At 45.2% G+C, this 24,034-nt stretch overlaps 1 protein-coding gene across 1 annotated transcript in view; it reads left to right on the forward strand.

Moving 5' to 3' along the window:
* CLYBL (citramalyl-CoA lyase) overlaps positions 1-3,883 on the forward strand; it is a 245,040-nt gene extending 241,157 nt beyond the window's left edge. The window contains exons 8-9 of the mRNA XM_065896069.1: positions 2,612-2,731; positions 3,757-3,883. Of these exons, the coding sequence (XP_065752141.1) occupies positions 2,612-2,707 (96 nt within the window). The 3' untranslated portion in view covers positions 2,708-2,731; positions 3,757-3,883. The remainder of the gene's footprint in view (positions 1-2,611; positions 2,732-3,756) is intronic.
* Positions 3,884-24,034: the final 20,151 nt, after the last annotated feature.

The raw sequence follows: 24,034 nt of genomic DNA on the forward strand, positions 1-24,034 counted from the left end.
AGGGGACACGGGTTCGTGCCCCATGCCGGGAAGATCCCACATGCCGCGGAGCGGCTGGGCCCGTGAGCCGTGGCCGCTGAGCCTGCGCTCCGCAACGGGAGAGGCCACAACAGTGAGAGGCCCGCGCACAGCAAAAAAAAAAAAAAAAAAAAAAAAAACATGTCAAGGACCAGGCACAGTCCTGGGGCTAGCAACTGCTCAAGAAATTATAGCTATTATTATTGTTGTAGTCATGGTTGTTAAGGCTTTCAACCATGAATGAGTTACTACTTAGAGGCATTTTAAACCAAATTATATTCTGAATCTTCAAGCTGATGGAAGTTCCCTCTTCTTTTCAAAATGGTACACCAGTTTCTCAGAAACGCACTGAGCTGTGAAACCGAAACTTATCTATGATCACACATTAAGGAATGTTTCAAACCCTCCCCACAAATCCAGGTAGCTTTTGACAATCTGCATTCTTCCAAATCCTGACCAACAGACTGTTCACATTTCACATGTAGATCCATATGTTAAAAAAACCAACCATATTTCTAGGTCGATGTGAAAGCAGGAGGATATTCGTATTAGGAAGTCTTGATTCTTAACACTAAAATCCTCAATTTGCAGAGATGAAGGAAACAAAGAACAAAAATGTTAACTTTTGTTTTCCAGCTTAAGCTTAACAAAGGAAGTCAAGCAAAATCTGCCACATAAAAGAAAGAAATGATTTCCCTGTCTTGAAAAACTACACGAAATATTTTGCATCTTTGATGTGCATGTGGAATCCAAAGCGGATTCAGGGAACATGGCATAGACCCAAAGCCAAGTCATCTTGATTCTCTGTGCATCATTTTGATTTCATGTGCATCTAGGCTAATTTCATCTCTATTATTATTAGCCTATTATTTAAGCTTTAGCAGGACACATGTGCTGTTTTACAGGGCCAGAATCCACGTGGTGGATGGATAACCAGGAGGCCTTTGGTCTTCATCATATACTCCAATAAGAAAACTAGACTCTCGCCTTGTAAAACAGCACGAGACCCATGCCCTGATTTCACATGTCATGCTAACCCACAGAATATCCTTAGAACTCCTAACCAAATTCATAAAATTCATCATGGTCACAGAGACAACTAAAATTAGCTCTAGGTTGAATGAAATTAGGCACAGACCAATCTGGGAGTATAAATAGTAAAATGGGCAGATTGGAAAATGACTTAACGGTATAGGATTTTAGGCAACACAGGTGTTCATATGAATCCGATTTATCATTCTCGGGCTGAGAAGGCTAAGCACTGGTGAGAATTCTAATCCTAATGACTTTTAAATCTCTCTTGATTAAAAAACAAATTTCAAAGTCACTGCTAAGGATTCCCTGCCAATTTTTTTAACCTCCATTCTGTGTATAACTCTATGTTATTATAAGAGATGAGGGTTTCCAGCGAGCCCGGGAGACCATCCCAGAAGTCCTGAATAATGACAACATTGACTGTTGAGAGGTGGTACTTGTAAAATCCAGAAATGGATGGCAGTATATACAAATGGACCATCATCAAAGATTATAATTGCTCCAACCCACCTTCAGGTCTCAAAAGACCACCTGCTCCCTACTCAATACCAGCATCCTTACCAACAGGTAGAAAGAAGGGGAATTAAGAAGAGCTGTAATTGAAAACAGCAAAAAGAAGTGATTAAAAGAACATGAATAACCAGACATGAATTTCAGATTCATACTGCTTCTGTCCACTTAATTCTTCTTTTTCTGAGGCACTAAAGAAACTACCTTATCATCATAATGTGGGAGTCTCTAATGAAGGCTTGAGGTTCTGAGACCCAAGTACTAGCCCCAGCTCTAACTTCTCCTAGTCAAGTGACCTTGGAGAATCACTTAACTACTCTGGGCATCAGAGTCCTCATCTAGAACAGCACTGAGATCACATGACACATTCAATGAGTATTTGCAGAAGTTTTTAAAAAGTGAATCTGTAAAATGGGTATAAATCAGGAGATCTCAGGTTCTTTCCAGGCTAACCATTCAACAGACCTATGATTTTTTGTTACAGACTCATGTCCCCTGTCATTGTAATCCTTTTCTGCAAAAGTGTGTACCAACAGAAGAATCTCTTTTTACTCAATATAATCCTACCTTACATTTTCTCATCACATGATAGTGTTACCCCTCAATTACATTACAACAAGAAGGAAGCATTCTTCCTTTAACCTGATCATACAATTATTTATTCAAACAATAATCATTTGCCAGAGCATATTACTGTTTTCACAGTTCTATGCAATATTTCAAAAAGTATATAAGGAAGTATTTACATTTTCCTTCCACCCTTGTTTTCTGCTTGATTTCAAGAGTTAAATGAGCAGTTTCCAATACCTTGTGCCTGATGTTTTTCCTCTCCATTAAAATGCTGAAGTGGTTTGGTATTTTTTTCCTTTTTAGGAGGAAAAAAGAAATCTTTCCCCTGTAATTTACTTTGGCTTTCTCAAAAGTTGGGTAGGAAAGTCAGTATAATTCAGGTGGAATCTAAAATGTTCTTGTTGTACAAGTGTGTGCAGAAAGGAAGCCTGTAATTTCCGAGCATTCTTTCAGGAAGTTTGTATTCTCTGTCTTCCAGGGAGCCTTTACTTTCCGAGGGAGTGTGATCGACATGCCATTACTGAAGCAGGCCCAGAACATTGTTAGGCTTGCCATATCCATCAAGGAAAAATGATCTGCTAAATGAAGCTCTCATCAGGTGGGCTGAACATATACAGTGGGTTCCTTAAAGACAAGCCATAATACTCAAGGCAACTTGTTAGTATGCCAGATGGGAGCCTTTCTTCATTTACAGTTCATGTTAATCACATTTTTTTTTTTTTTTTTTTTGGTTATCTCACTGGCCAGTTATTCCTCTAAAAATGAACTTTCTTCTTTTTGATTCCAAGCTTATGATTTTATTGTTCACGAATGTGTTACAAGTACAGACTTATGATTTCGCAGGGAGATAAAATAGTGGAGAGAGATGGGCTGTTCCAGGAGAAGTTTGGTCTTTAATGAAACAGATCTTTCCCAAATACGTATACTCCCTTCACCCTGCTCATGTTAGATGTTTCCCACATTGTGCATTGTTCACTCGACACCAGAAATAATTTTAAGAAAGGCCAACCTTTTAAAAAATAATAACTCAATGAAGGGTTGGTGTTTATTTCACTAGTAATCTGATAAAACAACAGAGATGGCATAGAAAAGTTGATTAAGTACCATACTGGTTTATATAGATACCTTCTAAAAATAAATCTTCAAAGCTGATTACTTTAACCTCCACCACCCCACCACCCCCAAAAATGAAATATCCCTATCCTTGAACTGCTAGGTGATCACTATGAAAGCCCTCATCCTGGGTGAATGCTTTGGGTCAACAGTTACCAGCAATTAAAAAATAAATGTGCAGAAGCACAAGACCATCCATTCTCTCCCTTTATTTCCCTGTTTAACCGTTTGCCGTTGAGGCCATTTCCCCCCTGTAAATGTATGGCTGGGACAGGGCCCCCTCAGCAATAAACTTGTAGCCTCTAAGAAGACACAATGCCACAGAGCTGGTGCATATGGTCCCCTGTGAGATTTGCATCACATTAGAGATGCTGCTACAGGTCATATGGGTGGTGTGGTTAACGGGCTTAGTAAAGCTGTTTTGAAGAGGTTAACCCAGCTTGTAGTAAGGGTAAATAAACATAACAACCAGCCATTCTTCCCTATTCAGCATGTGCTCTTATATTGAAGGCTAAAGGGTATTGAAGCTGCGAAGGATCAACTTGTGTTTGCCAGAGGACGCCAATGAAATTTGAAACACCAACAATCAGAGATTTTGTTTCTGCTCCTCATTAAATCATGAGCTTTTGTGTGGAGACTCTGGACGACTGTTCTTTAAGAAATTAACAGAATGGGAAGTTCTAAACTCTACACCAACCTTTTCATGACCTACACAGCAGCAAAGCTGCTACCCTTAGACAAACACCGCGGGGAAGGCTGTTCTGTTTATTTAAATTTGTAAATAGAAAACAGTTGTTTTTTATTTTCATTTTTTACCTCCTACGCCCTTTTAGTTTATTTCCTATGTGGCCCCTACCATGTGCCCCACCCAGGGGTCTACTTTCCCCTACCCCTTCCAGTTCCTCCAGGAAGCCCAAGAGGGGAGGAGGGCTGAAGGTTATATACAAGGAAAGGCATCATGGAACCAAAGCAAAGTGGGAGAGGCCCACGTATGGTCATACAACATCCACCTCCAGTGCAGGGCAGTTCCGACAGGCATGCAGAGGAACCTGATCCAGGCTGGGCAGTTCTGGGAAACACATGCTCTGAGACACTAACTAACATTCTCAAACACGGGGCCCGACAAGGCGGCTCTTAACTGAGATGGGATGTGCTGCGCTGGAGCCCTGCCTCCCCGGGGCATCACACCCCCCAAACCCTCGAGAGCATGGGTCGTAGCTGGAAAGAAAGGTGGGAGCCTGCCTCGTCCTCACTCGGAGGAGCTGGAAGGAGGAAGACAGTGTCTCAGCCAACTTGGGAGATGACTGGCCTCCAGCCAAACTGGGCTTCAGGGCTGCGGACAGTGACAGTGGGTAGCAGTTACAGGAGCAGCCATCCCTGCAACCCACGGCACAGCTGTGCCCGCCTAGAGTGGTAGTCGGTGTGCACAGGGTAGACCAGGACCATAGGTGCCCACGCAGCCGGACCCCACTGCTCAGCACACAAACACAACAGGAGGACCGCTCAGAAGGCAGAGGGAAGCCTCCTCTCATTTTGACACCCTCAGGGTGTTGGAAGCATAGGCAGGACCTGTCTTAAACAAAAGACGATAATAAAAGCCTTTCTTCATACTTCCCTACAGGCAGCCTCCACTTCAGCTCCGCTGTCCTGCCTGTCCTCATGTGTTGGTCCAGATAAGCCCACCTCAGGCTTTGACAGGAAGAAAGGGAGACACTCTAGTCTCCACCCCTGTTACACAGGCAACCCCCAAACCCTATAGATGAACCTCCTCAAGCCTGGGGCTCACTGAGAGCCAAACCCTCCACTCTAAGGGACCCCAGATGCCAGGGTGAAGGCATGCAGACCTCGGGAAGAGCAACCCTCTCAGCAAGGTCTCCGGGGGGCCCTGAGGGCCTGGACCTGACTAGGTGTTCCCCACCCCCATCACCAACGGGCCCACAGGTTCCTAGATTTCCAACCATGTTGGACTGCTCACCACGCCCTTTATCTCAAACCACACTTTGTTCCAACAAAAGCACCTTGTTGTTTAAGTCTCCCTGAGTGTCAGATTTATCATCTTCCTCATAACCCCAGGGTCCCAATTATGATAGGATCATGACACTGGGACACACTAGAGCCAAAAATCTGGACCAAGGTCCTACTCTCTGAGCACAGACCCTACAAGAGGGACCCAGAAAAGGGTTTAGTCAGAGTCAGAGAGCCATCATGCCTCATTCCTTGAGGAACAAAGGCAAGGAGATGTTGGGAGACAAGAGGTATCCCCACTGTTTTCCCACCCACATCTCTCTGGTGCCTCGGGTGGGTGAAGGTAATACAGGGAGGGTGGGAGGGAGGGCTGGGTGAGCTCACCCCACTCGGTATGTGACAGTGCCCAACCTGGGGAATTCCTCCCAGCTAGGAATGGACTGACTGCAAGAAGAGAACCTTGCAGTAATCTGATTAATTAAAAACCATACCTGTTTATATTTTGTGTAGCTCATCACAAGCTGCTTCACCATATTACCCCCCTGTTATTAATTCTTGGGGGCTAAATTATGGGTAACACTATTAAAACATTATCAGAACTGATGAGAAACAATTACTTAGAAAATGAGCCAGGACAAGATTGAGTTGAGAACATCAGTGGTGATCACTGCAGATTAGTTTAATAAATCATCAGGTGTAAGGCAAGACTGACTGTATGTATGCAAAGCCCCGTCACGGGAAAATGAAATTGAGATTTTTTTGGCATAATTTTTTCATTAATCTCAATAGGACCCGAGTGGTGTAGATTGTTTTATTCCCTAATACCTTGCCTGAGGGGGGGTTCCCAGTAATGTCTTCATTGTTTTACTGAGGTCTTAATGACAATCTGTGACAACCTCATTTTAATGTATAGAGGATTATATCAGTACCATCATGTTTTATTGAAATGGCGAGAGGAACTCCAGCAGAGTCCGGAGTCAGGCACTGTCCCTGAGCGCAAGTTGGGAAGTTCCCCAGCATCTGGGTGCGGTTCCCTTCAGATTTACAAGTATTGAACCACTAACTGCCCTGACATCCTCTCCTCCAGGGACTGACTGGGAAAAGTGTCTTCAACAACGAAGACTTGCCGCCTCCAATTTGAATTTGAAAGTAACTCATCGCCTGGCATATTTTGCTGCGTAAATGGAATAGACCGTGTAGGGTTTTTTTTTTTTCTTTTTTTTTCTCTTCTAAAATATTATGATGAACATCCCAGCCCCTAATAGTTCTTCGGCAGTTCGGGAAACTGACCTTCAGTAGGGACGATGAATTTTCTAATGATGTCTTAAGAGGAGAAGAGTTAATACGTGCTTTTTTATTTGAAGGGCATTCTGCTTCTATGGTTTCTGGTTAGCTTGGAAAGCTAAATGTCTTCCGTTCTGATTTTGATTTTTACCTCTAGTATAATACTTGGGAGGTAGTTGATGGTACAAAACAGGTTCTGAGATTAACAGTAGGATCTTGTGCATATTGATGCTGTGGAGGGTCACCGAACCGGTTTGTAACCGCAAAGCTTGCGCCCCAGGCTGGGGAACACTGTCCTCCCAGCCCTGAGACCCTCCCCCCGCCGGCAGGTTTTCACATTGCAACTTAGGGGGAAAGTAATCAGCCGACCTCAACACTTAAATGTTAAAACCTTGGTCTTTCTTTCCGCGCTTTATTTTAAATCGGGGTGGGATAGGGGGTTAAGAGAGCAAACAAATGGAGAATAAATTACTTTCAAATACCTTAGTACCAGAAAGCTTGCGCGGTGGGACCGGGCAGCTTTTTAGTGTTCTGTGACGGGTGGTGGTGGTGAGTTTGTTTAAATTCCAGCGATTATTTGGCAACGTATTTCCTTATGAATCTATAAGAATTGCCAACGACGAAAAGAAAGTGATTTGTAGGAAGGAACCGAAATCATCTTTAGCGCCTTTAGATGGTTTGCTGCCGATCGAGCCCAGTTTCAGCTAAACGGGCTGAAGCCTACAGATTTTTTTTAATTTTTAAAATGTTTTACAAAATCTTTTGGGATTCGTTTGTCGCTCACGCTTGCCCTTTTTAAATTTCTGTGTTCTTCGGCTGTAAGCGACCCGCTCGGTTTTACTGTTTGCTTCTTGCGACGGGGAGGGCCGGCGATCTCGGGGACGGCGCGCCCCGTCGGAAGGACGTGCGCCCGCCGGGCCAGGACACGCCGAGTCCGCGTCCCCAGCGCCCGCGCTTCCCGAAGGCTGGGGTCGGGGACGCTCCGACGCAGAGACCGGCGGGGCCCGGCCGGTGCGCCCCGTGGCCCCGGTCGCGCGCGGCGGCCGCTCCCGGAGCTGCGACCGGGCGGACGAGCGGGCGGGGCCGGGGCGCGCAGTGGGCCTGGGCCGGGGCCGGGGCGCGCAGTGGGCCGGGACCGCGGGCCGCCCGAAGCCTGCGAGCTTGTCGCGCAGGCCCGCTGTAATGGTGGCAGATCAAAGGCTGCCCCGTGTCCCCGCGGAGCCCGGGACAATCCCGCGCCTTTGTGCGCTGTTGCTAGGAGCCCGAGAAACTAAGAGAAAGTGTCAGGAGCATGTTAATCAGACTCGTTACAGTGTAACAATAACGTCTCTCTCGGGTCTCCCAGGCCCCGCGCACCCCGCGCACAGGCCCGACACCTGCGCGGGGCCCTCGCGCCCGCCCTGGGGACCGGCCGGCCCCTGTGTCTTCCTCCGAAGTCGGCGCCGCGGCCAGGCGCCGGGACGAGGCCCTGGGGGACCTGCCAGCTCCAGGCGCATCTCGCGGGTCCTGGTTTCCCTGACCGGAGCCCGGCGCCCTTAGCCTGTCCTGCTCGGAGCCGATCCCTGGCCGGGGGACCAGCGGAGGATCCGGGTCCCCTTGCTTTTCAGTCATTGAGTGGAATTGCCCTCGTTATTCAAGCACGGTTTTAGAATCAAGAGAAAAATGAACATTCCATTTCAGATAGCTTTTTGGTGGAGTTTCTTCAAAAGATCCTAACTTTGCCTATTTTCCTATCAAATCCACAGAGAATATTTTAAGTGATAATCCCGAGTTTACAGAAGACAAACCCAAACTTTGCTAAAAGTAAAGATTTCTCGGAACTTTTTAGAGAGAATGACTTCATTCATTCGTTTATTCATTCAACAAATATCTGTTGAGCCTGACTGGATGCCAGACAGCTAGTCGGAAAGCCGTAGGACTGGTTCCGGATGCACTTTTCTTTTAAAATTAAAATGCCCTTGTGTGAAGTGAAAGGAGGAGCAAAGGCGTAAAATAATGTCAAAACAAAAAGAAGTGCCATTGGCTACTACAGCGACAGTAACAGGAGAGGAGCGAATTAAGAATTTAAAGCGTTTGAAAAACTGGCCATATGCTTTGAAAACCAGCCACTTTTTTCAACTATTTTATCTCCTCCCCAATTCTTTTGGTCCCTATGAGTTCCTTCAGGCTGCAGTCCTGAAACCAAAGTCCTGCCTGAGGTCTGAGGAACGAAGTCAGCCCTTCTGCATGTTTGTAAACAGCCTGTCAGATTTGCTAAAGGATCAAACACACTGGGTCCTGGCCCCATTCTGCCCTCAGCCAGACACAGGGCATTGGAAAGCTGTGCTCAGTCTTAGGGCAGAATTTGGCCAATTCGAGGTGGTTTTCTCCAACGTGAGCTCTCATTCAGGAATCAGGATGGGCATTCCTCCGGAAGGGCAGAGGGGCCACGCTTCTTGGTGGAATATAACTGCCAAACCTGAGTCAAAGACAAAAAAGCTTCCTGTCACCAGGAAGAATAGAAAGCAACCCACTCTTCAAATCACCTGTGCCTACCTATTGACCGAGGGGGAATCCTGCAACAATGTCATACTTCTCAGTCAGTCAAAATCAGTTTCTCTCTCACACTGTGTGCAGCATGTAGACGTATAGAAAACTGGAGATGGTCCCAGAGATTAGTCTAAGCCCTAGAAGGAACTTTCCAGATTCCCTTCATTACATAAATAAGAGAGTTGATATACTGAAAACTCCATCTTATGAAAACAAAGGAGACCAAACACTGACTATATCGTGATGTTAAAATACCTAGCTAAAGGGGAGAAATTCAGGGAAAAGAAAACTGTTTTGCGGGGGCGGTGGGGGGGAGGGAGTATTGTTTGTTTTTTGTCTACATAATGCCACATAGCTGGTTTCGCTGGGTTTTGTTTTGTTTTTAAACAATGAATCAAATTGCCTTAGTTATTCAGACACAGTAAAGGAATCAAGAGAGAAACGAGCATTCCATTTCAGATAGCTTTGTGGTGGAGAGTTCCTTCAGAAGGCTACCCACTCTAGGCATCTGGCTTATTTTTTTTTTTTTTTTTTTAATGGACTCTTGAGTTCCATGGAAGGAAGAACATAAAACCAACATGAACTTCTGGCTTAGAATCTCTGGGAAAACTGTGTTAATAACCCAAACTCCCAGACGAGGAGAGGAGCACATCTGTTTCCTCCATGGGATTTCCAGGGACTGGAATTCATGCAGCAGCTTCCAGGGGAGCTCTGTGATGCCTTTCCCAGTGTGGTGTGAGGGAGCTCCGGCCACCAGGAGCCTCACTGGCATTTCCACACCAGCCCAGCGACACATCGCCTCCCCCACGGGGCCCTGGCCACTGGGCAGGTGGACGGTATCTGGCTGCAGGGCCTGACACCCCTGTGCAAAGGCTCTACACAAGCTGTAATCCCTCCCTCTCCATCATACCCAATAAACTCCTCACCATTTTTCAAGACACAACCTGAAGACCACTTCTGTGAAGTCTTCCCAACTACCCAGAGACAGCTTGCTGGCCCTCTCCCAGTCCTTCCATTGCATTGGATCAGATTTCTATTGTAGTACTTGTGTGTGTGTGTGTGTCCCACAGCAGTGTGGAGGCCCTCAACAGTGGACATTGCTATGTACCCCAGATCCCTCTCCTGCTCACCTCTCACTCCCCACCCCATCCCACCCCACCCCCCCCACCCCCCCGCAAGAACTCGCTAAAGGTGTGTTCAGTACAATTAGGCCCTGAGACATCTGTTCCTCCATCAGACATCTTGCCTCCCGGATTTGTGCAAATATTGGCCCTTTTAGTGCACTTGCTCAAGGTCACACAGCTGGCAAAACCAAGACTTCAACTAAAGTCTGGAAATGAAACCACTAAACCACGCAGTTGCACACCCGAGAACTCCCCAGATTTATAGCTTCACATTAAGTTCCCGATGAAGGAAGCTCTAGATGAGTTTTTTGAAGCAACAAGAAAATAGCTGAAGCCTCTTTTTCAACAGCTGCCTGCCTCAGAGACACTGCCTGACCCTGGCACGGGTATGTGAACTCATCACAATTCAAACAGCCAATCATCCAGTGCAACCAGGAAGCTGGGCAACCAGGCAAGTCCCTCCTTGAGGTAGGCCTTCATGCCCCCACTCTCTGCCCCTCTCAGACTACACAAACAGTCCCTCGCACATTTTGCAGGATGGCGCGCTGCGGGGGGAGTGGCCTAGTGGCCATGGAGAATGTCGTAGGTGGCATAAGGAAAGGCGTTCCAGTGGAGGGATAAAGGAGCAGGACACAGGCTCAAGGACAGAGCCGGGTTCACTCGCCACACCTCCTCTTGTACCCTCCCCACTCCTGCGGCCCTCCCCTCATGGCCCCCATCATTCTGTGCATCACCTCTCATTCCATATAGTCCCTCCTCCGGCTACTGTCCTGCTTCCATTTCCCATTTCCTTTTTCTTACAATTTTACCTTCCTTCCTCTCATCGCAATTCCCAAACCAAAAAAAAAAAAAAAAATTAACAAATGTAGGAAAGAAAACAAAAGTGGGTAAAAATGTACCTTTTTAATGATTTCTAATGTTTTTTCCGTGTTTTGGAAGTAAATCTAGTGTCTTAAGCTGTGAGCTGCTGGCAGGATGCTGTGTAGTCCTTCATTTACTGTGAACTTGGCACAGGAAGTTTACTGGCCCATTTTACTGCAGAGCGCCTGAGTGCAGAGGACAGCTAATGCTGTACTTTGGGAATCAACGGAGAAATGTCAGTGAGGCTGCTAATTATTCAGTAAATTAAATATTGCTGCCACAGCTGCTATTTCTAATGTCCTACATTTGATCATGCTGTCTTAATGCAGAGCCAACATTCAGATTCTATTTAAGCGATAAAGAAGATGAGGACCTGGCAAACTGGTTATTGGTTCTTTATGTTTTAGGAGAAGTCATTTGAGTGTGCAGCCTGAAACTCATGTGGGAACCCAGAATGATGCTTACACATGACAAAGTTGAAGGATATAAAATTTCATTTCTATCCTTTTCTTAACTTTATTTCGGGGGAGGACGTTACCAGAAAGGTAACAATAAGTGATTATTTATAAAAACAGGTCTTTTCAAATTATGATAAACATTCCATTTAAAATTACTGAGGATGGGGCCCCCCCAAAATCATTTTTTTCAACTTTGCTTCATAAAGACCTTTTTAAAAAACAATCAGTCTTTGTATCACCTAAGGAATTTTAAACTGTGACATATATTTATGAGAATATTTAAGGTGAATATTTTCAAAATAAGTAGCAAATGAATGGGTCGTGAATTTGCGTGCACTGCCTCTGAAAATGAGCACATTTGAAAACAGTTTGTTCAGAAGGCGCCATTGGCCTTTTCCCTTCCTTCTCAAAGAGCATATGTGTTGCATTAGTACCCAGAAAAGAGCGTGTTTTCATAGCCTCCAGTGCTGCGTTTATAAAAATCATGATGATTTTAGGACTGCACCTTCATTTTTTAAATTTTCAAAACTTGTCCCTTTTTGCTCTTTTATTTTCTTTCAACAAAACAAAGACTGGAGAACCCCTTTAAGAAATTTTATACATTCCCACAGAGTCCCAGTTTGTTGACCTTCAGGCCACAGAGTAAAACCTTTCTTTTAAGTCAAGCATTCCCCATTGGGAAGCACTCCAGCTTTTTCTTTTTATGAGGAATTTTAACTGCTGGACTTAATTTAATTATTGTATTTTGTACATACTCCCAGGAGCCCCAGGGCATGAGCTTTACTTTTTTCAAAACTTTCAAATGAATATCTTTAGAAATGCACATTTCTGATGGTAACCTTACTTCTTCCACTTGTATTTCTAATCTAAATACCAAACTTGGATCATTCTGTTTCCTGACTTATTCCTGGAGAGGCTTCAACCTCACATCTCTTTGCCACAGATACTGTTCTTGAGTAGACATGGAATATAGTCATTTGAGTCCAGAATGTGGGAGCCCGGGTTTCATAACAAGAAAATAAAAACCATCTCCAGTTGAACTACATTTTAAAACTTGATGGTTCTGGGGACATAGTCTTCAATAAGAAGGGTTCCTAGGTTGAAATCAGTAGAATGCTGGTCCCATGGCTGCAGCCTGCCACCATCTGTCCCTATAGTTTCTATGAGATATTCCCACAACATCAGCTGCTCCTCCCGGATCCCAGCAGAGGTTCATGTGCGAACACACACACACACACACACACACACACACACACACACACACACACAGGGAGTTGTCATCCCAAGCTAATGGCAAAGATTCAATATCTTTATTTCTCACCTCTCTTTATCCATAAACATTTTCATTCAAGCCTTCTGATTTCCACCTGGAAATCAAAAACTTCGACCACATCTTGACAAAAATAATTTTTGGGGTACTGACTTAAAACTCATATAGGAATATTGAAATGTGGAACAAACATAAACTTTCCAAATTCATAAGCTCTGCCCAAAATATTTCATGAGGGTTGGGCCACTTATGAAGTAAGTTTCATTGTAGGACTTCTGAGACCTCTGAATTTAGGAAGATGTTTTTATCTAGAATTATCTGCTAGGTGAATCTGATTTTCTTATTTATTTTGATTTAAAATTTAAAATTATAGATACCACAGCATTTTGGTACCAAAGAAGGACTTCTGAGATCATCTAGGCCAATGATCTAGACCCTGGCTGCATATTAGAAGTACCTGGCGAACATTTAGTAAATACTCTAGTCTCACCCATCATTTTGCAGGTTAAAAAGAGAAACAACCAAACAAAACTCTGAAAGATGCAACATGGCTTTTACATTAGAACTGTCTAAGGTACAATACTGTAACATGATTTGGGAACTCCTGGCCATGCTAAACTTTACAAAGCAAACTTAAGTTTCCATAATTATGTTTTGGACCACATGAATTGTAAAATAGTTGATTCTTCCCACATGATACCCTTTCTAATTTTATACACATTCACATCCCTGACTGATCATAGAATAGGTTGGAATAATCACGGCCTTGAAACGTCTCACATTTAATTTTTAAAATAAGGTATACTTGTGTAGATGGCTGCCCTTCCTGAAAATTCATTTAAGTCTGCCCTTCGCAGTGGCAGTGTCATGCTTCTTGACTAATATTCTGCAAATTTACTTTTCTTACATATATTTAAAATATATAGGCAAAAAGCAGTATTTCTCCTAGTGTCATCTGACGATCACAAAACATGAACCATAGAGCTTTACACTGTACCATTTTTATAAAAACAGAAGCAAAGAAACATCAAATAACAACTCATCCGAGTGAGAACCACAGCCCCATGAAGGCAGAAGTGAGCTTAGCTATCACCTCTGATGGCCTCAGGAGAGCAAAGGGGGGCCACGCTGAGAGCAAGGGCTACTTCTGGTAAGAAGCCTCAGCTGGGTGCTCCGCGGGCCTTTGAGCCAGCTTGGTAATCGCTTACCCTCACCCCCCTCCCCCCAAAACAGCACCTCCCTCACCTTTCCCACTCCTCCTCAGCTGCCTCCTTCTCCCCCTTCCCCATCCGGGATGGCGGATGGCGGGATGGTGTGCTTGCAGATCACGAAGGGAAAAGGAGAGCTCCAGTCACTTTGACTGGAGGGCCAAGGACCTCCCGGGAGAGATCCAGGAACCTTTGATCTCAATTATTTGCCTTGGGCTGAAAGACCTCTGTTTGGCCGATCCTCTAGGATCCTAATAAGGCCAGGACCTGGGATCACAGATGCAAACCTTTTTTCTTTTTCTTTTTTTTAACGAAAGGAATGCTGAGATGCAATGATTAAAGCTGTAGAGTTACTAGGAGATGGTACGTTAATATAGGTCATACCTGCATAAGAATACGTTCATTAATTCACTCCTCCAGCAGATACTAATTGAGCTTCTGTTGTGTGCCTGCGGTGAGTGACGTCACTGTGGTAGTGATGGGCTGTGAGGGTAACCCGGGGGTGGCCCTAAGGCCCCTGTGTCCAGTAGCTCCATCAGAAGGGAAAGCAGGTGGGTGGCTAAAGCCTTTCTTATTCTGGTTCTCCCGCCCCACCCCCGCCCTGCATCCTGTTCTAATTACTCTTTCTTATCCTTTACAACAGACATGAAAATTAACCAAGATCATAGCTCCAGGCCTGAGACCAAAAAAAAAAAACCAAACGAATAAAGTATCTTAGAGGTAGATTCCCACAAAAAGAAAAAGTTTATAAAAAGATCAAAAAAATTTAATGGCAAGAACTGCTGAAAAGTTTGCCCCTGCTTAGTTATTTCACTTTCTGCTCCTTTACTCTTTTCCGTACATTCCCAATTGGCTACAGTGAACCCACATCGCTGTGATAGCCAAGAAATAAGATGAACGATAAAATAAATAAATGTAACGATGGGATTTTGGATTATCCGTATTTTCTAAAATGGACATTTATAATCAGAAAAATGTGTGTTACCATTTAATTTTGTTGTTGTTTTAAGTAAGGATGACTAGAAGTGAGGAAAAGTAAGTCTAGGCAAAAATCAGAATTTGGATGAGAACGAAAGTTCATTATTACAAGAGTAGTCAGAAATTGGACCAGAGAAAATTTAAAGCAATAAGCTTTTTGACTATCAAACTAAATCATATTTTGAGTGATAACCTCCAAGGCCCAGCACTTACAAGGCTGATGGCAGTGAGGCTAGGTAGTCCTCCTGGAAAATATTTGGCAATGAGTGTCCACAGACTTATTGTCACTTGTGCCTTTTACATTGGATCTGGGAAATTCTGTGATCCTAAATACAGAAAAAGCCTCATTCACAAACACAACTCACAGTTGCGTCGTTTAAATTAGAGAGGCATGGAAACCATGATGGAATATTAGGCAGCCACTTAAAGCTTGCGTTTCTGAAGAAAATAAGAAAAAGCTTTGTTCAAAAACAGATACCGGACTTCCCTGGTGGCGCAGTGGTTAAGGATCCGCCTGCCAATGCAGGGGACACAGGTTCAATCCCTGGTCTGGGAAGAACCCACATGCCACGGAGCAACTAAGCCCGTGCGCCACAACTACTGAGCCTGCACTCTAGAGCCCGCAAGCCACAACTGCTGAGCCCGTGTGCCACAACTACTGAAGCCCACGCACCTAGAGCCCTTGCTCTGCAGCAAGAGAAGCCACCACAATGAGAAGCCTGTGCACCCCAACAGAGAGTAGCCCCCGCTCGCCACAACTAGAGAAAGCCCACGCGCAGCAACAAAGACCCAATGCAGCCAAACAAGAAATAAGTAAAAAAAAAATTAATTTTTTAAAAATCAAAGAGAAAAAAAATTCAGAAAAAATCCCCCAGATACCAAGCTGTATATGTAGAGTCTAGAGCTGGACTGTCTGGCCTCTACTGCTTACTTTTGAGTAATCTTGGGCAAGGAACTAGCCTTTCTGTGCCTCAGTTTTATTATCTGTGAAATGGAGGTAATAGTGGCACCTATCTCATAGAATTGTTATGAGACTTAATTGAGTTAATACATATAAAGTTGAGTACCTGACACATCAGAGCCCTTAACAAATGTTAGCTGCTATTACTATTATAATGTGATTACAACCATATTAAAAAGAAATCACAGGGCTTCCCTGGTGGCTCAGTGGTTGAGAGTCCGCCTGCTGATGCAGGGGACGCGGGTTCGTGCCCTGGTCCGGGAAGATCCCACATGCCGTGGAGCGGCTGGGCCCATGAGCCATGGCCGCTGAGCCTGCCCGTCCGGAGCCTGTGCTCCGCAACGGGAGAGGCCACAGCAGTGAGAGGCCCGCGTACTGCAAAAAAAAAGAAATCACAACAGAAGAAAATACACCAAAATGTTAGCAATTACTGTGTTTGGATGTCGAGACTACTGGTGATTTTCATTTTGTCTTCTTTGTACAGTTTTGTGTTTCCAAATTTTTCATTAAATGTATATCAAAAATTAAAAAACTAATTTAGAGCTAATTATAAACAAGATCTATATTTGAAACACTGCTTTTGATCGTTCTTCAGTTAAACCTAATAGGCCCTGAGTAGAGAGGCCCCGGCAGGAAGTTTTCATATGATCTGAAACCTCCTGCTGCCAGGACTCAGGCACCGGCTTCCAAGGACTCCTTCTGCCTTGGGCACCACGGTCACTTCTTGTCACAGGAAGGACAAGCTTGGCTGTGTCGGGTCGTGGGCTGCGCCCAGGATTGGCATGAAAGTAACCTGATTTCCAGTCCCCCCTCTGCCACTTACTACCTGTGTGTTCTGGGGAAAAGCCTGCTCCTTCTCCATAAGGAGAGATCTCGATGCAGTTAGCAGCCTCAGAGAATTAGAAAAGTGGTTGAGGGAATTTTTGAGATACTGCCTCGGTTGGAGGGAAGAGAGATCCTGAACTCTGTGATTCTCCACTCCAGCTGTCCAGCCTCGGAATTCCCTCTCCCAGAGTGGAGGGCCCATCTGCTCTGTTTACACACCTGGACCTGGTGCGAAGGGCGGTTAGGGTGGCTCCCTGACCATTTGTGGAATCACCCCTGCTTCCAAGCAGCATGCTACAGGCAAGCCTTCAAAGAAGTACCAGAAGCCAAGTGCACTCTCTGTCATCACTTAATAGTGCTTGAAGCTTTTCATATAACAAAAGGGGATGAAACAGCCCTACCTCACGTTGTGGGAACCCAGTAATTCTTCCACTGGCTGTACGCCAAAAGGGTTTTCTCTTACCTTTAAATATTAGATCTGACTAATGTGGGCCACCAACGCTCCTGGTAAATAAAATAGGAATAAAATAACTGTTTGCAGCTCAACTTCATCACACACTATGGAAAGGAGGGAATTGATAAGTTGCGATGACAAATAATCTAGTATTATTTTTGGCAAAAATAGACAAATGTGTTCAATTTAAAGAATGTCAGCATGATTTTTCTCTATCCTTGTGAGGTTGGAATCAAACCACAGAGACAGAAACTTTATCTACTTTCTTCTTTCCTAGCACTGAGCATGGTACTTGTTCTTAATAAATTTTTGTTGAATGAATCAGTTAATGAATTGATGAACAAATGAGACAGGGTCTCTTCTCTATTGTGTTAGATAGTGGGGATACAGAAATAAATACCTCAGAGTCCCACTCCTAGAAGCTCACTCTAGTAGTGGAGCCAGACACACAAATAGAAAAATGACTCAAATACAACGTGGTTGATTCCTAAAATCATACCACTAATGTTTCATGTAGTCATGTTTCATGTAGTCATGTTTCATGTAGTCATGTTTCATGTAGTCATGTTTCAGCTCCTCCTATGTGTCAGGTACTTATACACAGTAAAATGTAATCCCTTCCTTCAAAGTTCACGGTCTAATCTGGAAAACAAACACGAAGCACAAGGCACAATACCACCAGGAAAGCAAAACAGAAATGGGGACTTGATAGAGAGGCAGCATGGTATAATTTAATCATGTGGACTCTGGCATCAGACTGCTTGAGTTCACAAAGCTGTGTGACTTTGGACAGGTTGCTTAGCCTCTCTGGCCTTTAACTGTCCCATTTGTAAAATGAGGTTAATACTGGGACCTATCGTATAGGGTTGTTGTGAGGAGTAAATGAGTTAATATCTCTAAAACTCAGGATAGTGCCAAGCTTGTACTAAATACCAAATACAAATAAATCTTTCCTATGTTCTCTGAATTTTAAACTCTCATTAAGAACTCTGTTTGGCTTTCTCTTTGTGCATGCCTGATGATTCTCCCCAGAAAGGACTTGTGACCAAACAACTCCAAAACTGTGGACTCGGGTTAATCAGGGAAGGAAAGGTAAGATTCCTGTCTGTTTGTGGAAAATAATGACCATTTAGCCAAAAGAAAAAAATTCTCAAAGCCAAGAGACACCTAGATGAGGACTGCAAATTCATTCTAAATAACCACTACTCCCTTATCCCTGGTCCAGGGCAGACATGGCTAATCAACCTCAGAATCCTTTCCAGCTGAGTCTAGAATCAGGCTCAGAATTGTTTCCAAACAGGGCCCCAGGCAGTGACTGTAAACCAGTGCCAGTCTCTGTGTCTCCATGTCTCTGGCCTAAACCTTACCTTAGGGTCAGCTTCAGGGTCATTTTTCTCACTGGACACACTGGGCGGCCTTCCTGTCGCCCTGCTGCCAGAGGCACGGTGTGACAGCCCTTCTCCTAGGGCTGAAGCCCAGCTCCCACCGTGGCCTGCCAGCCTTCACTCCTGAGAGATCACCAGTCGAGCTGGTTCTACTCTGCCCTCCCTTGTGGGTCCATGGCCACTGGCTAACTCTGTGACCTCAGCTAAGCAAGTGACTTAACCCCTCTCTGAGCCACCGATTCCTTCTTGGTAAATAGAACCTCCCTTAAGATTCTCGTGAGGATTGAATGTGATCGTGTATGTGAGTGGCCCCAGCTGGAGTGGGCTCTCGGTGAAGGGTAGGTGCCGTCTTCCCGCCAGCCAGGCACAGCACCTTCGTGACTTCACCCCCAGGGTCCTGCATAACATGAAACAGGGTTGGGTTGCTCCTGAATAAGGCGCCGGGGCCCCCACTCAACACAACTGCCAATGAACTCAAGGTCATATGGGCTCAGACAGCCGGGAATAGGTGAAGGCCAGCGGGGTAGGAGGGGTGAGGAATGGGGAGTGAGGGGTGCCTGAGGTGTGCACAGGGACTCTGTCACAGACCCTCTTAGGAAACGATGGGAGGGGGCACTGGAGGGTTTATATTACTCCCATAAGCCGAGAGGGGGCCTTGCACACAGCCCAGGGTGAGACCACAGGGACAGTCCCTCCTGTGTGCCTTCTCCACCTCCTAACTCAGGGCTAAGACCCCCTATTTCTGGAGCCGCTCTCATTACCTCCTCCCAGCTGGACCTCGGTATGGATGACTCACTTATGAGTTCCTGTCTCCTCTTCAACGGAGAGGGTTGTTCCCTGAGAAGCCTTGGCTGTCTCCCTCTGCCTTGTCTTACCGAGTATGTGTGTGATATCCCTCGCCATCACCCAGAGGAAAGGTCCTGCTCCCATCCCATCCCCGACCCCGAAAAAGCAGGCTTGCACCCTTTGGACCCAACCCATATTCAAGTCCAGCAAGTGAGTCCAGGGCTGGCGTCCCTTGGTCATTCACGGGACAGCCTGTGACCCTCCTCTCCTCCCTGTACCCACCGCTCTTCCTGGGCCCAGCCTGAGAGGCAACTCCTCCAGGGCCCTTCTCTTAAAGGCTCTGTCAACATTTTCAATTCAGGCTTCTCCTTCTAGAGTTTACAAGTCAACTGGCAAACAGAGTGAGCCCAGGTGGAAAGGTGCCTTACAAGGGAGCACATCCAGGCAGAGAGCCCAGTGCAGCCACTCGGCACTGAAATCTTGGCTAATTTAATATCTACAGTAAACATGGATTTGTGTGGAATGCGGCCGCTTCTTTTAATTGCTCCAAATCAATATCCTGGGTAATTTTAAGAGGGAGTCTGCGGCAGCAGCGCGAGCCTTATATTACCAGGAAGTGCTTCGGGGTATCGTGTGCTGAGAAAGGCGTTCCATAAATTGAAACTCCTTTTGCTCAGAGCCGAGTCCTGAAAGTTCATGCCGTGAGAAACATTTCTCACCATGCACAAACTGAATTGTATATAAAATTAAATTTTCTGATTAAAATCTTCATTGTTGGACCTCCTGCTGGCTGCCACCATTTTGCCGAAATAAGATACTATTTGCGGTAATGGCAACGGGGGAAACCTGTTGGTTGTAAACTGGCTTCACTCTTACAGCTTAAAAATCTAGAGAGCTGTATTGTGCAAACATTGCATTTTCCATACAAATATTACAGAGCCAGGCTTTACTACTGATTCATCAGCCAGGGTGCAAGCGGGTTTACAAGTCCGACCCTGACAGCCCTAAATCTCCTGCACACCCAGCCCAGCCCTGGGAGGTGGAAGGCGCCAGCAGGAGGATGAGACGGGCATATATAACTGTCTGCTGTTTTCTAATTTAAAAATATTTTTCTTCACAAGCGCATTATTATTTGAGTGAGGAAAGAATATAGAGGAAAAGATGGGGCCTAGGAAGAGTTCAAATTTAAGAGACCACCCTCCCCCAACCCCTGGCCCTGGAAACTGACAGGATTACTGCCCTTGAAGGATTTACCCATCCCACCCCCCAGCCCCCAGCCCCTCTCTCTCCACTGCCACCTCCAAGCCCCAGTTCTGAGAATCTCCCTCATAGAAATCAACTACAGCTCTGCACAGCATCACCAACAGAGGCGTCCAGGCTAATAATTTTGTTTGACAAATACAGAATCTGGACCCAGAAAATGAAGGTTGTTTTTTCCTAAGAAGGTGTGCGCTCGAAATTAGAACCCCGAGGGCTGATTTTCATCTTTCGCTTCCCTAGCTTTCAGTTCATAAGTGAACTCTCTCCAGAAGTCCGCATCGGCCAGGCACACATAAATATTTTTTACTGCCTTCCATCTGTTAGAATAGATTGTCCCTCTCTTTCATTTTGTAAATCATTCTGTTGCTTGGGTAATCCAAAACAGCTTTGACTTAAAAAGGAGGAAAAGGGTGGGGTGCGGGAGGATTTAGCAAAACGATTGATCCAGTTCGGTGTAGCTCGTATTTTGAAAAAACAAAGCCAAAACGAACTGATTTCTTAAGGAACGACCTAGTCTGAATACGATGAGTCTCACCAAATCTTTTTCTAGAAAAGAGCATGCAGGTTACTGGTACAACCAGTGCTAGAGTAGAATAAACTAAGCCACCTTCTCTGAGGGAGCAAATGCAAGGGAAGTGGGTTGAGGTGAATGGGAGCTCTAAGAGCCCAAGTTCAAAGGCACAGCTCACCTGGAAGGCACTGAGGTAAAATGGGTGGGATCTCACACACACCCCACGTAGGGCTCAGAGTGTCCTTTTGCAGCTTCTTTGCCCTAAAAGCCAACCCTAGGTATTCATATGCATTCATCTAAGCTGTCCCACCTGTGGGGAAAATAGCTGGGGGTAGAAGCAGGAAGTGCCCAGTAGGGTTCCTGACCCAATCCCCTGCCACCACGTATTACCTTTCTATAGATAAGAGCTTGGGGAAACTACTATTATTATGCCTACTTCTGTTTCAGTTGCATAATGATTTAATAAATTAAAATAATTTGCAAATCTATGAATTAGCTATTTTTGAAAATTATTCCATTGGCTTTCTTTTTTCCCTCTAAACCTCCCTTGTGTTTTCTAGTCTTTCATCGTTTCCATGACTCTAATTAGCACCAACCTGAATTTCTTACATGGTCATAGAGTGGGAAAAAAATATAATCTGTTTCCCTTCTTCTCTTCTTAACTAACCATCCATATATGCCCTCTGTTTGAAAACCAATAATAAAGTGAGTTATAATATTTCATCCACTCATTCAATAATGTCTTGAATTAATGGGGTGCTAAGAGCCAAACTATTATGCCTCTCTCACTCAAGAGTTCTGTCAGCCTGAGGAATACATCAGAAGTCCCAGCTTTACTGTCTTTTAAACCAGGATTTAAAGATCCCAAGAGAGAGACTTCCCTGGTGGTCCAGTGATTAAGACTTGCGCTTCCACTGCAGCGGGCTTGGGTTTGATCCCTGGTCGGGGAACTAAGATCCTGCATGCCGTGCGGTACAGCCAAGATATTCTAAAAAATGAAGGAAGGAAGGGAGGGAGGGAGGAAGGAAGCAAGGAAGCAAGGAAGGAAGGAAGGAAGTCTACAAAAAGGACTTACATGTGATGGTGCCCCCTTCTCCCAACTTCACTTCCTTCCTTTGCCTTACTTCCTACCTCTTTGCAAGTAACCAAGAATCCCTAGTCCTTTCCTTGTTCCCTATAGGGCTCTGCTCCCCAAAGGATCCCTTTCCATGGCTCCATTATCTCCTCTAGTCTTGAGCAAAGATGGAATGCTTGACCTCCCCATACCTCTGCCCAAACTTTGCCTCCATTTTTGTTCCAGGTTTCCATTGATTTCTTTGAATAGTCATCAGTTGTTTCCATAAGCAAAAGTCATCAACAATATTCTACCGACTTTCCAGTTTGAGCAAGAAGACATAATGCCTGTCCCTGTATAGAGCATCAAAAGTCAAGAACAGGGCTTCCCTGGTGGCGCAGTGGTTGAGAGTCCACCTGCCGATGCAGGGGACACGGGTTCGTGTCCCGGTCTGGGAAGATCCCACATGCCGCGGAGCGGCTGTGCCCATGAGCCATGGCCGCTGAGCCTGCGCGTCCGGAGCCTGTGCTCCGCAACAGGAGAGACCACAACAGTGAGAGGCCCGTGTACCGCAAAAAAAAAAAAATAATAATAATAATAAATTTTTAAAAAGGCAAGAACAGGACAGATGCATCCAAAAATAATTCAAGATTTAATAGAGCCAACCAGACCCTGCTCATGTGCCCTGGCAAGCACAGCCATCAAGTGGGCAAGCCCTGACAATGGGGCAAGAGGGAACAGCAGGGGTAAGGAGGAACCCTGAGGACCAGTGGTACTGCCACCATCCCACCACCGAAACCAAGGCCCTCATGCCCAGGCATATACTGAAGGGCTAGACAGTGAGGCCTTGACCCCCTTAGAGGTATTGGTGGAGATTCCTAAAAGGGATGGAAATCTCAGTGTCCCTCTCAACAGATGGGTCCTCAGATAGGCATCTGCAATTCTGATGGATAGCCATCACCCAGTTTTCTTCCCCATTCGTTCTCCAAAGAGAAAAGCCAAGCCCCCTCCCTCCGTGAACCTACTCTTCCATCACAGATTAGAAAGGCTCCAGGTTGATCAGGCCGATAGCCCTGGCAATCACTCTCTTCCTCAGCCAGAATGGTGAGTTGAAAACCTGTCATTCACCAGCAAGAAGAGGATCCATGTCAGGCTCATCTCCCTTCTTCTCTCTCCCTTCCCTTACCTCCCCATCCCTCCATCTTTCTCATGGTATGGAGTGTCTTGTTTCTATCTTACTTCTACCTCTTGTCCCCTTCTTGAGTTCTAGCTCTTTCTTTTAGGTTGGCAGACACCAGAGGGCAACATAATCTCACCTACTAGTCAGTTCTTTCATTTCACCAGTAGAGGGAAGAGTTTGAGAGAATCTACAAGAACTAGGAGGTGTGTGGAAATGATTTTGAAATATGGAATTAGCTAGCGCGATAGAACTGCTCTCTTAAAGGCATCTCGTGCCAAGGCATTCTGTTCCCGTTGGTAAATAATCTGTTATAAAACGGTTGCAATGCATATTAACTCACCAGAGCACGACACTGGCAAAATTTCCCTCCAGGCTATATTTTGCAAAGAGACAACTTTTCATGTGATGAGAGACCTGAGATTAAACTAACAGAAGTCCTACATTATTCAAGGTAAAGCTGACACTCCATCCCTCCCTTACTGCTTAGTCTTTTGAGATCTGGTTTTTATTTTGTTTCTGAAATAATTGGTAAGGCATTTAGCCCTGAATGGCTTGTTTTGAGTACCTGTCATCATAGGACTCTAGGCGCTTTGAGGGTGCATGGAGCTTAGTTGGGCAAGTGAAGCTGAGTCAATCAGAAGAATTGATTACGAACCAAGCAGCAGGGCTCTCGGGGCAATAAGTGCCCATGTAGC

This window comes from Phocoena phocoena, chromosome 18, assembly GCF_963924675.1.
Source record: "Phocoena phocoena chromosome 18, mPhoPho1.1, whole genome shotgun sequence".
Taxonomy (NCBI): domain Eukaryota; kingdom Metazoa; phylum Chordata; class Mammalia; order Artiodactyla; family Phocoenidae; genus Phocoena; species Phocoena phocoena.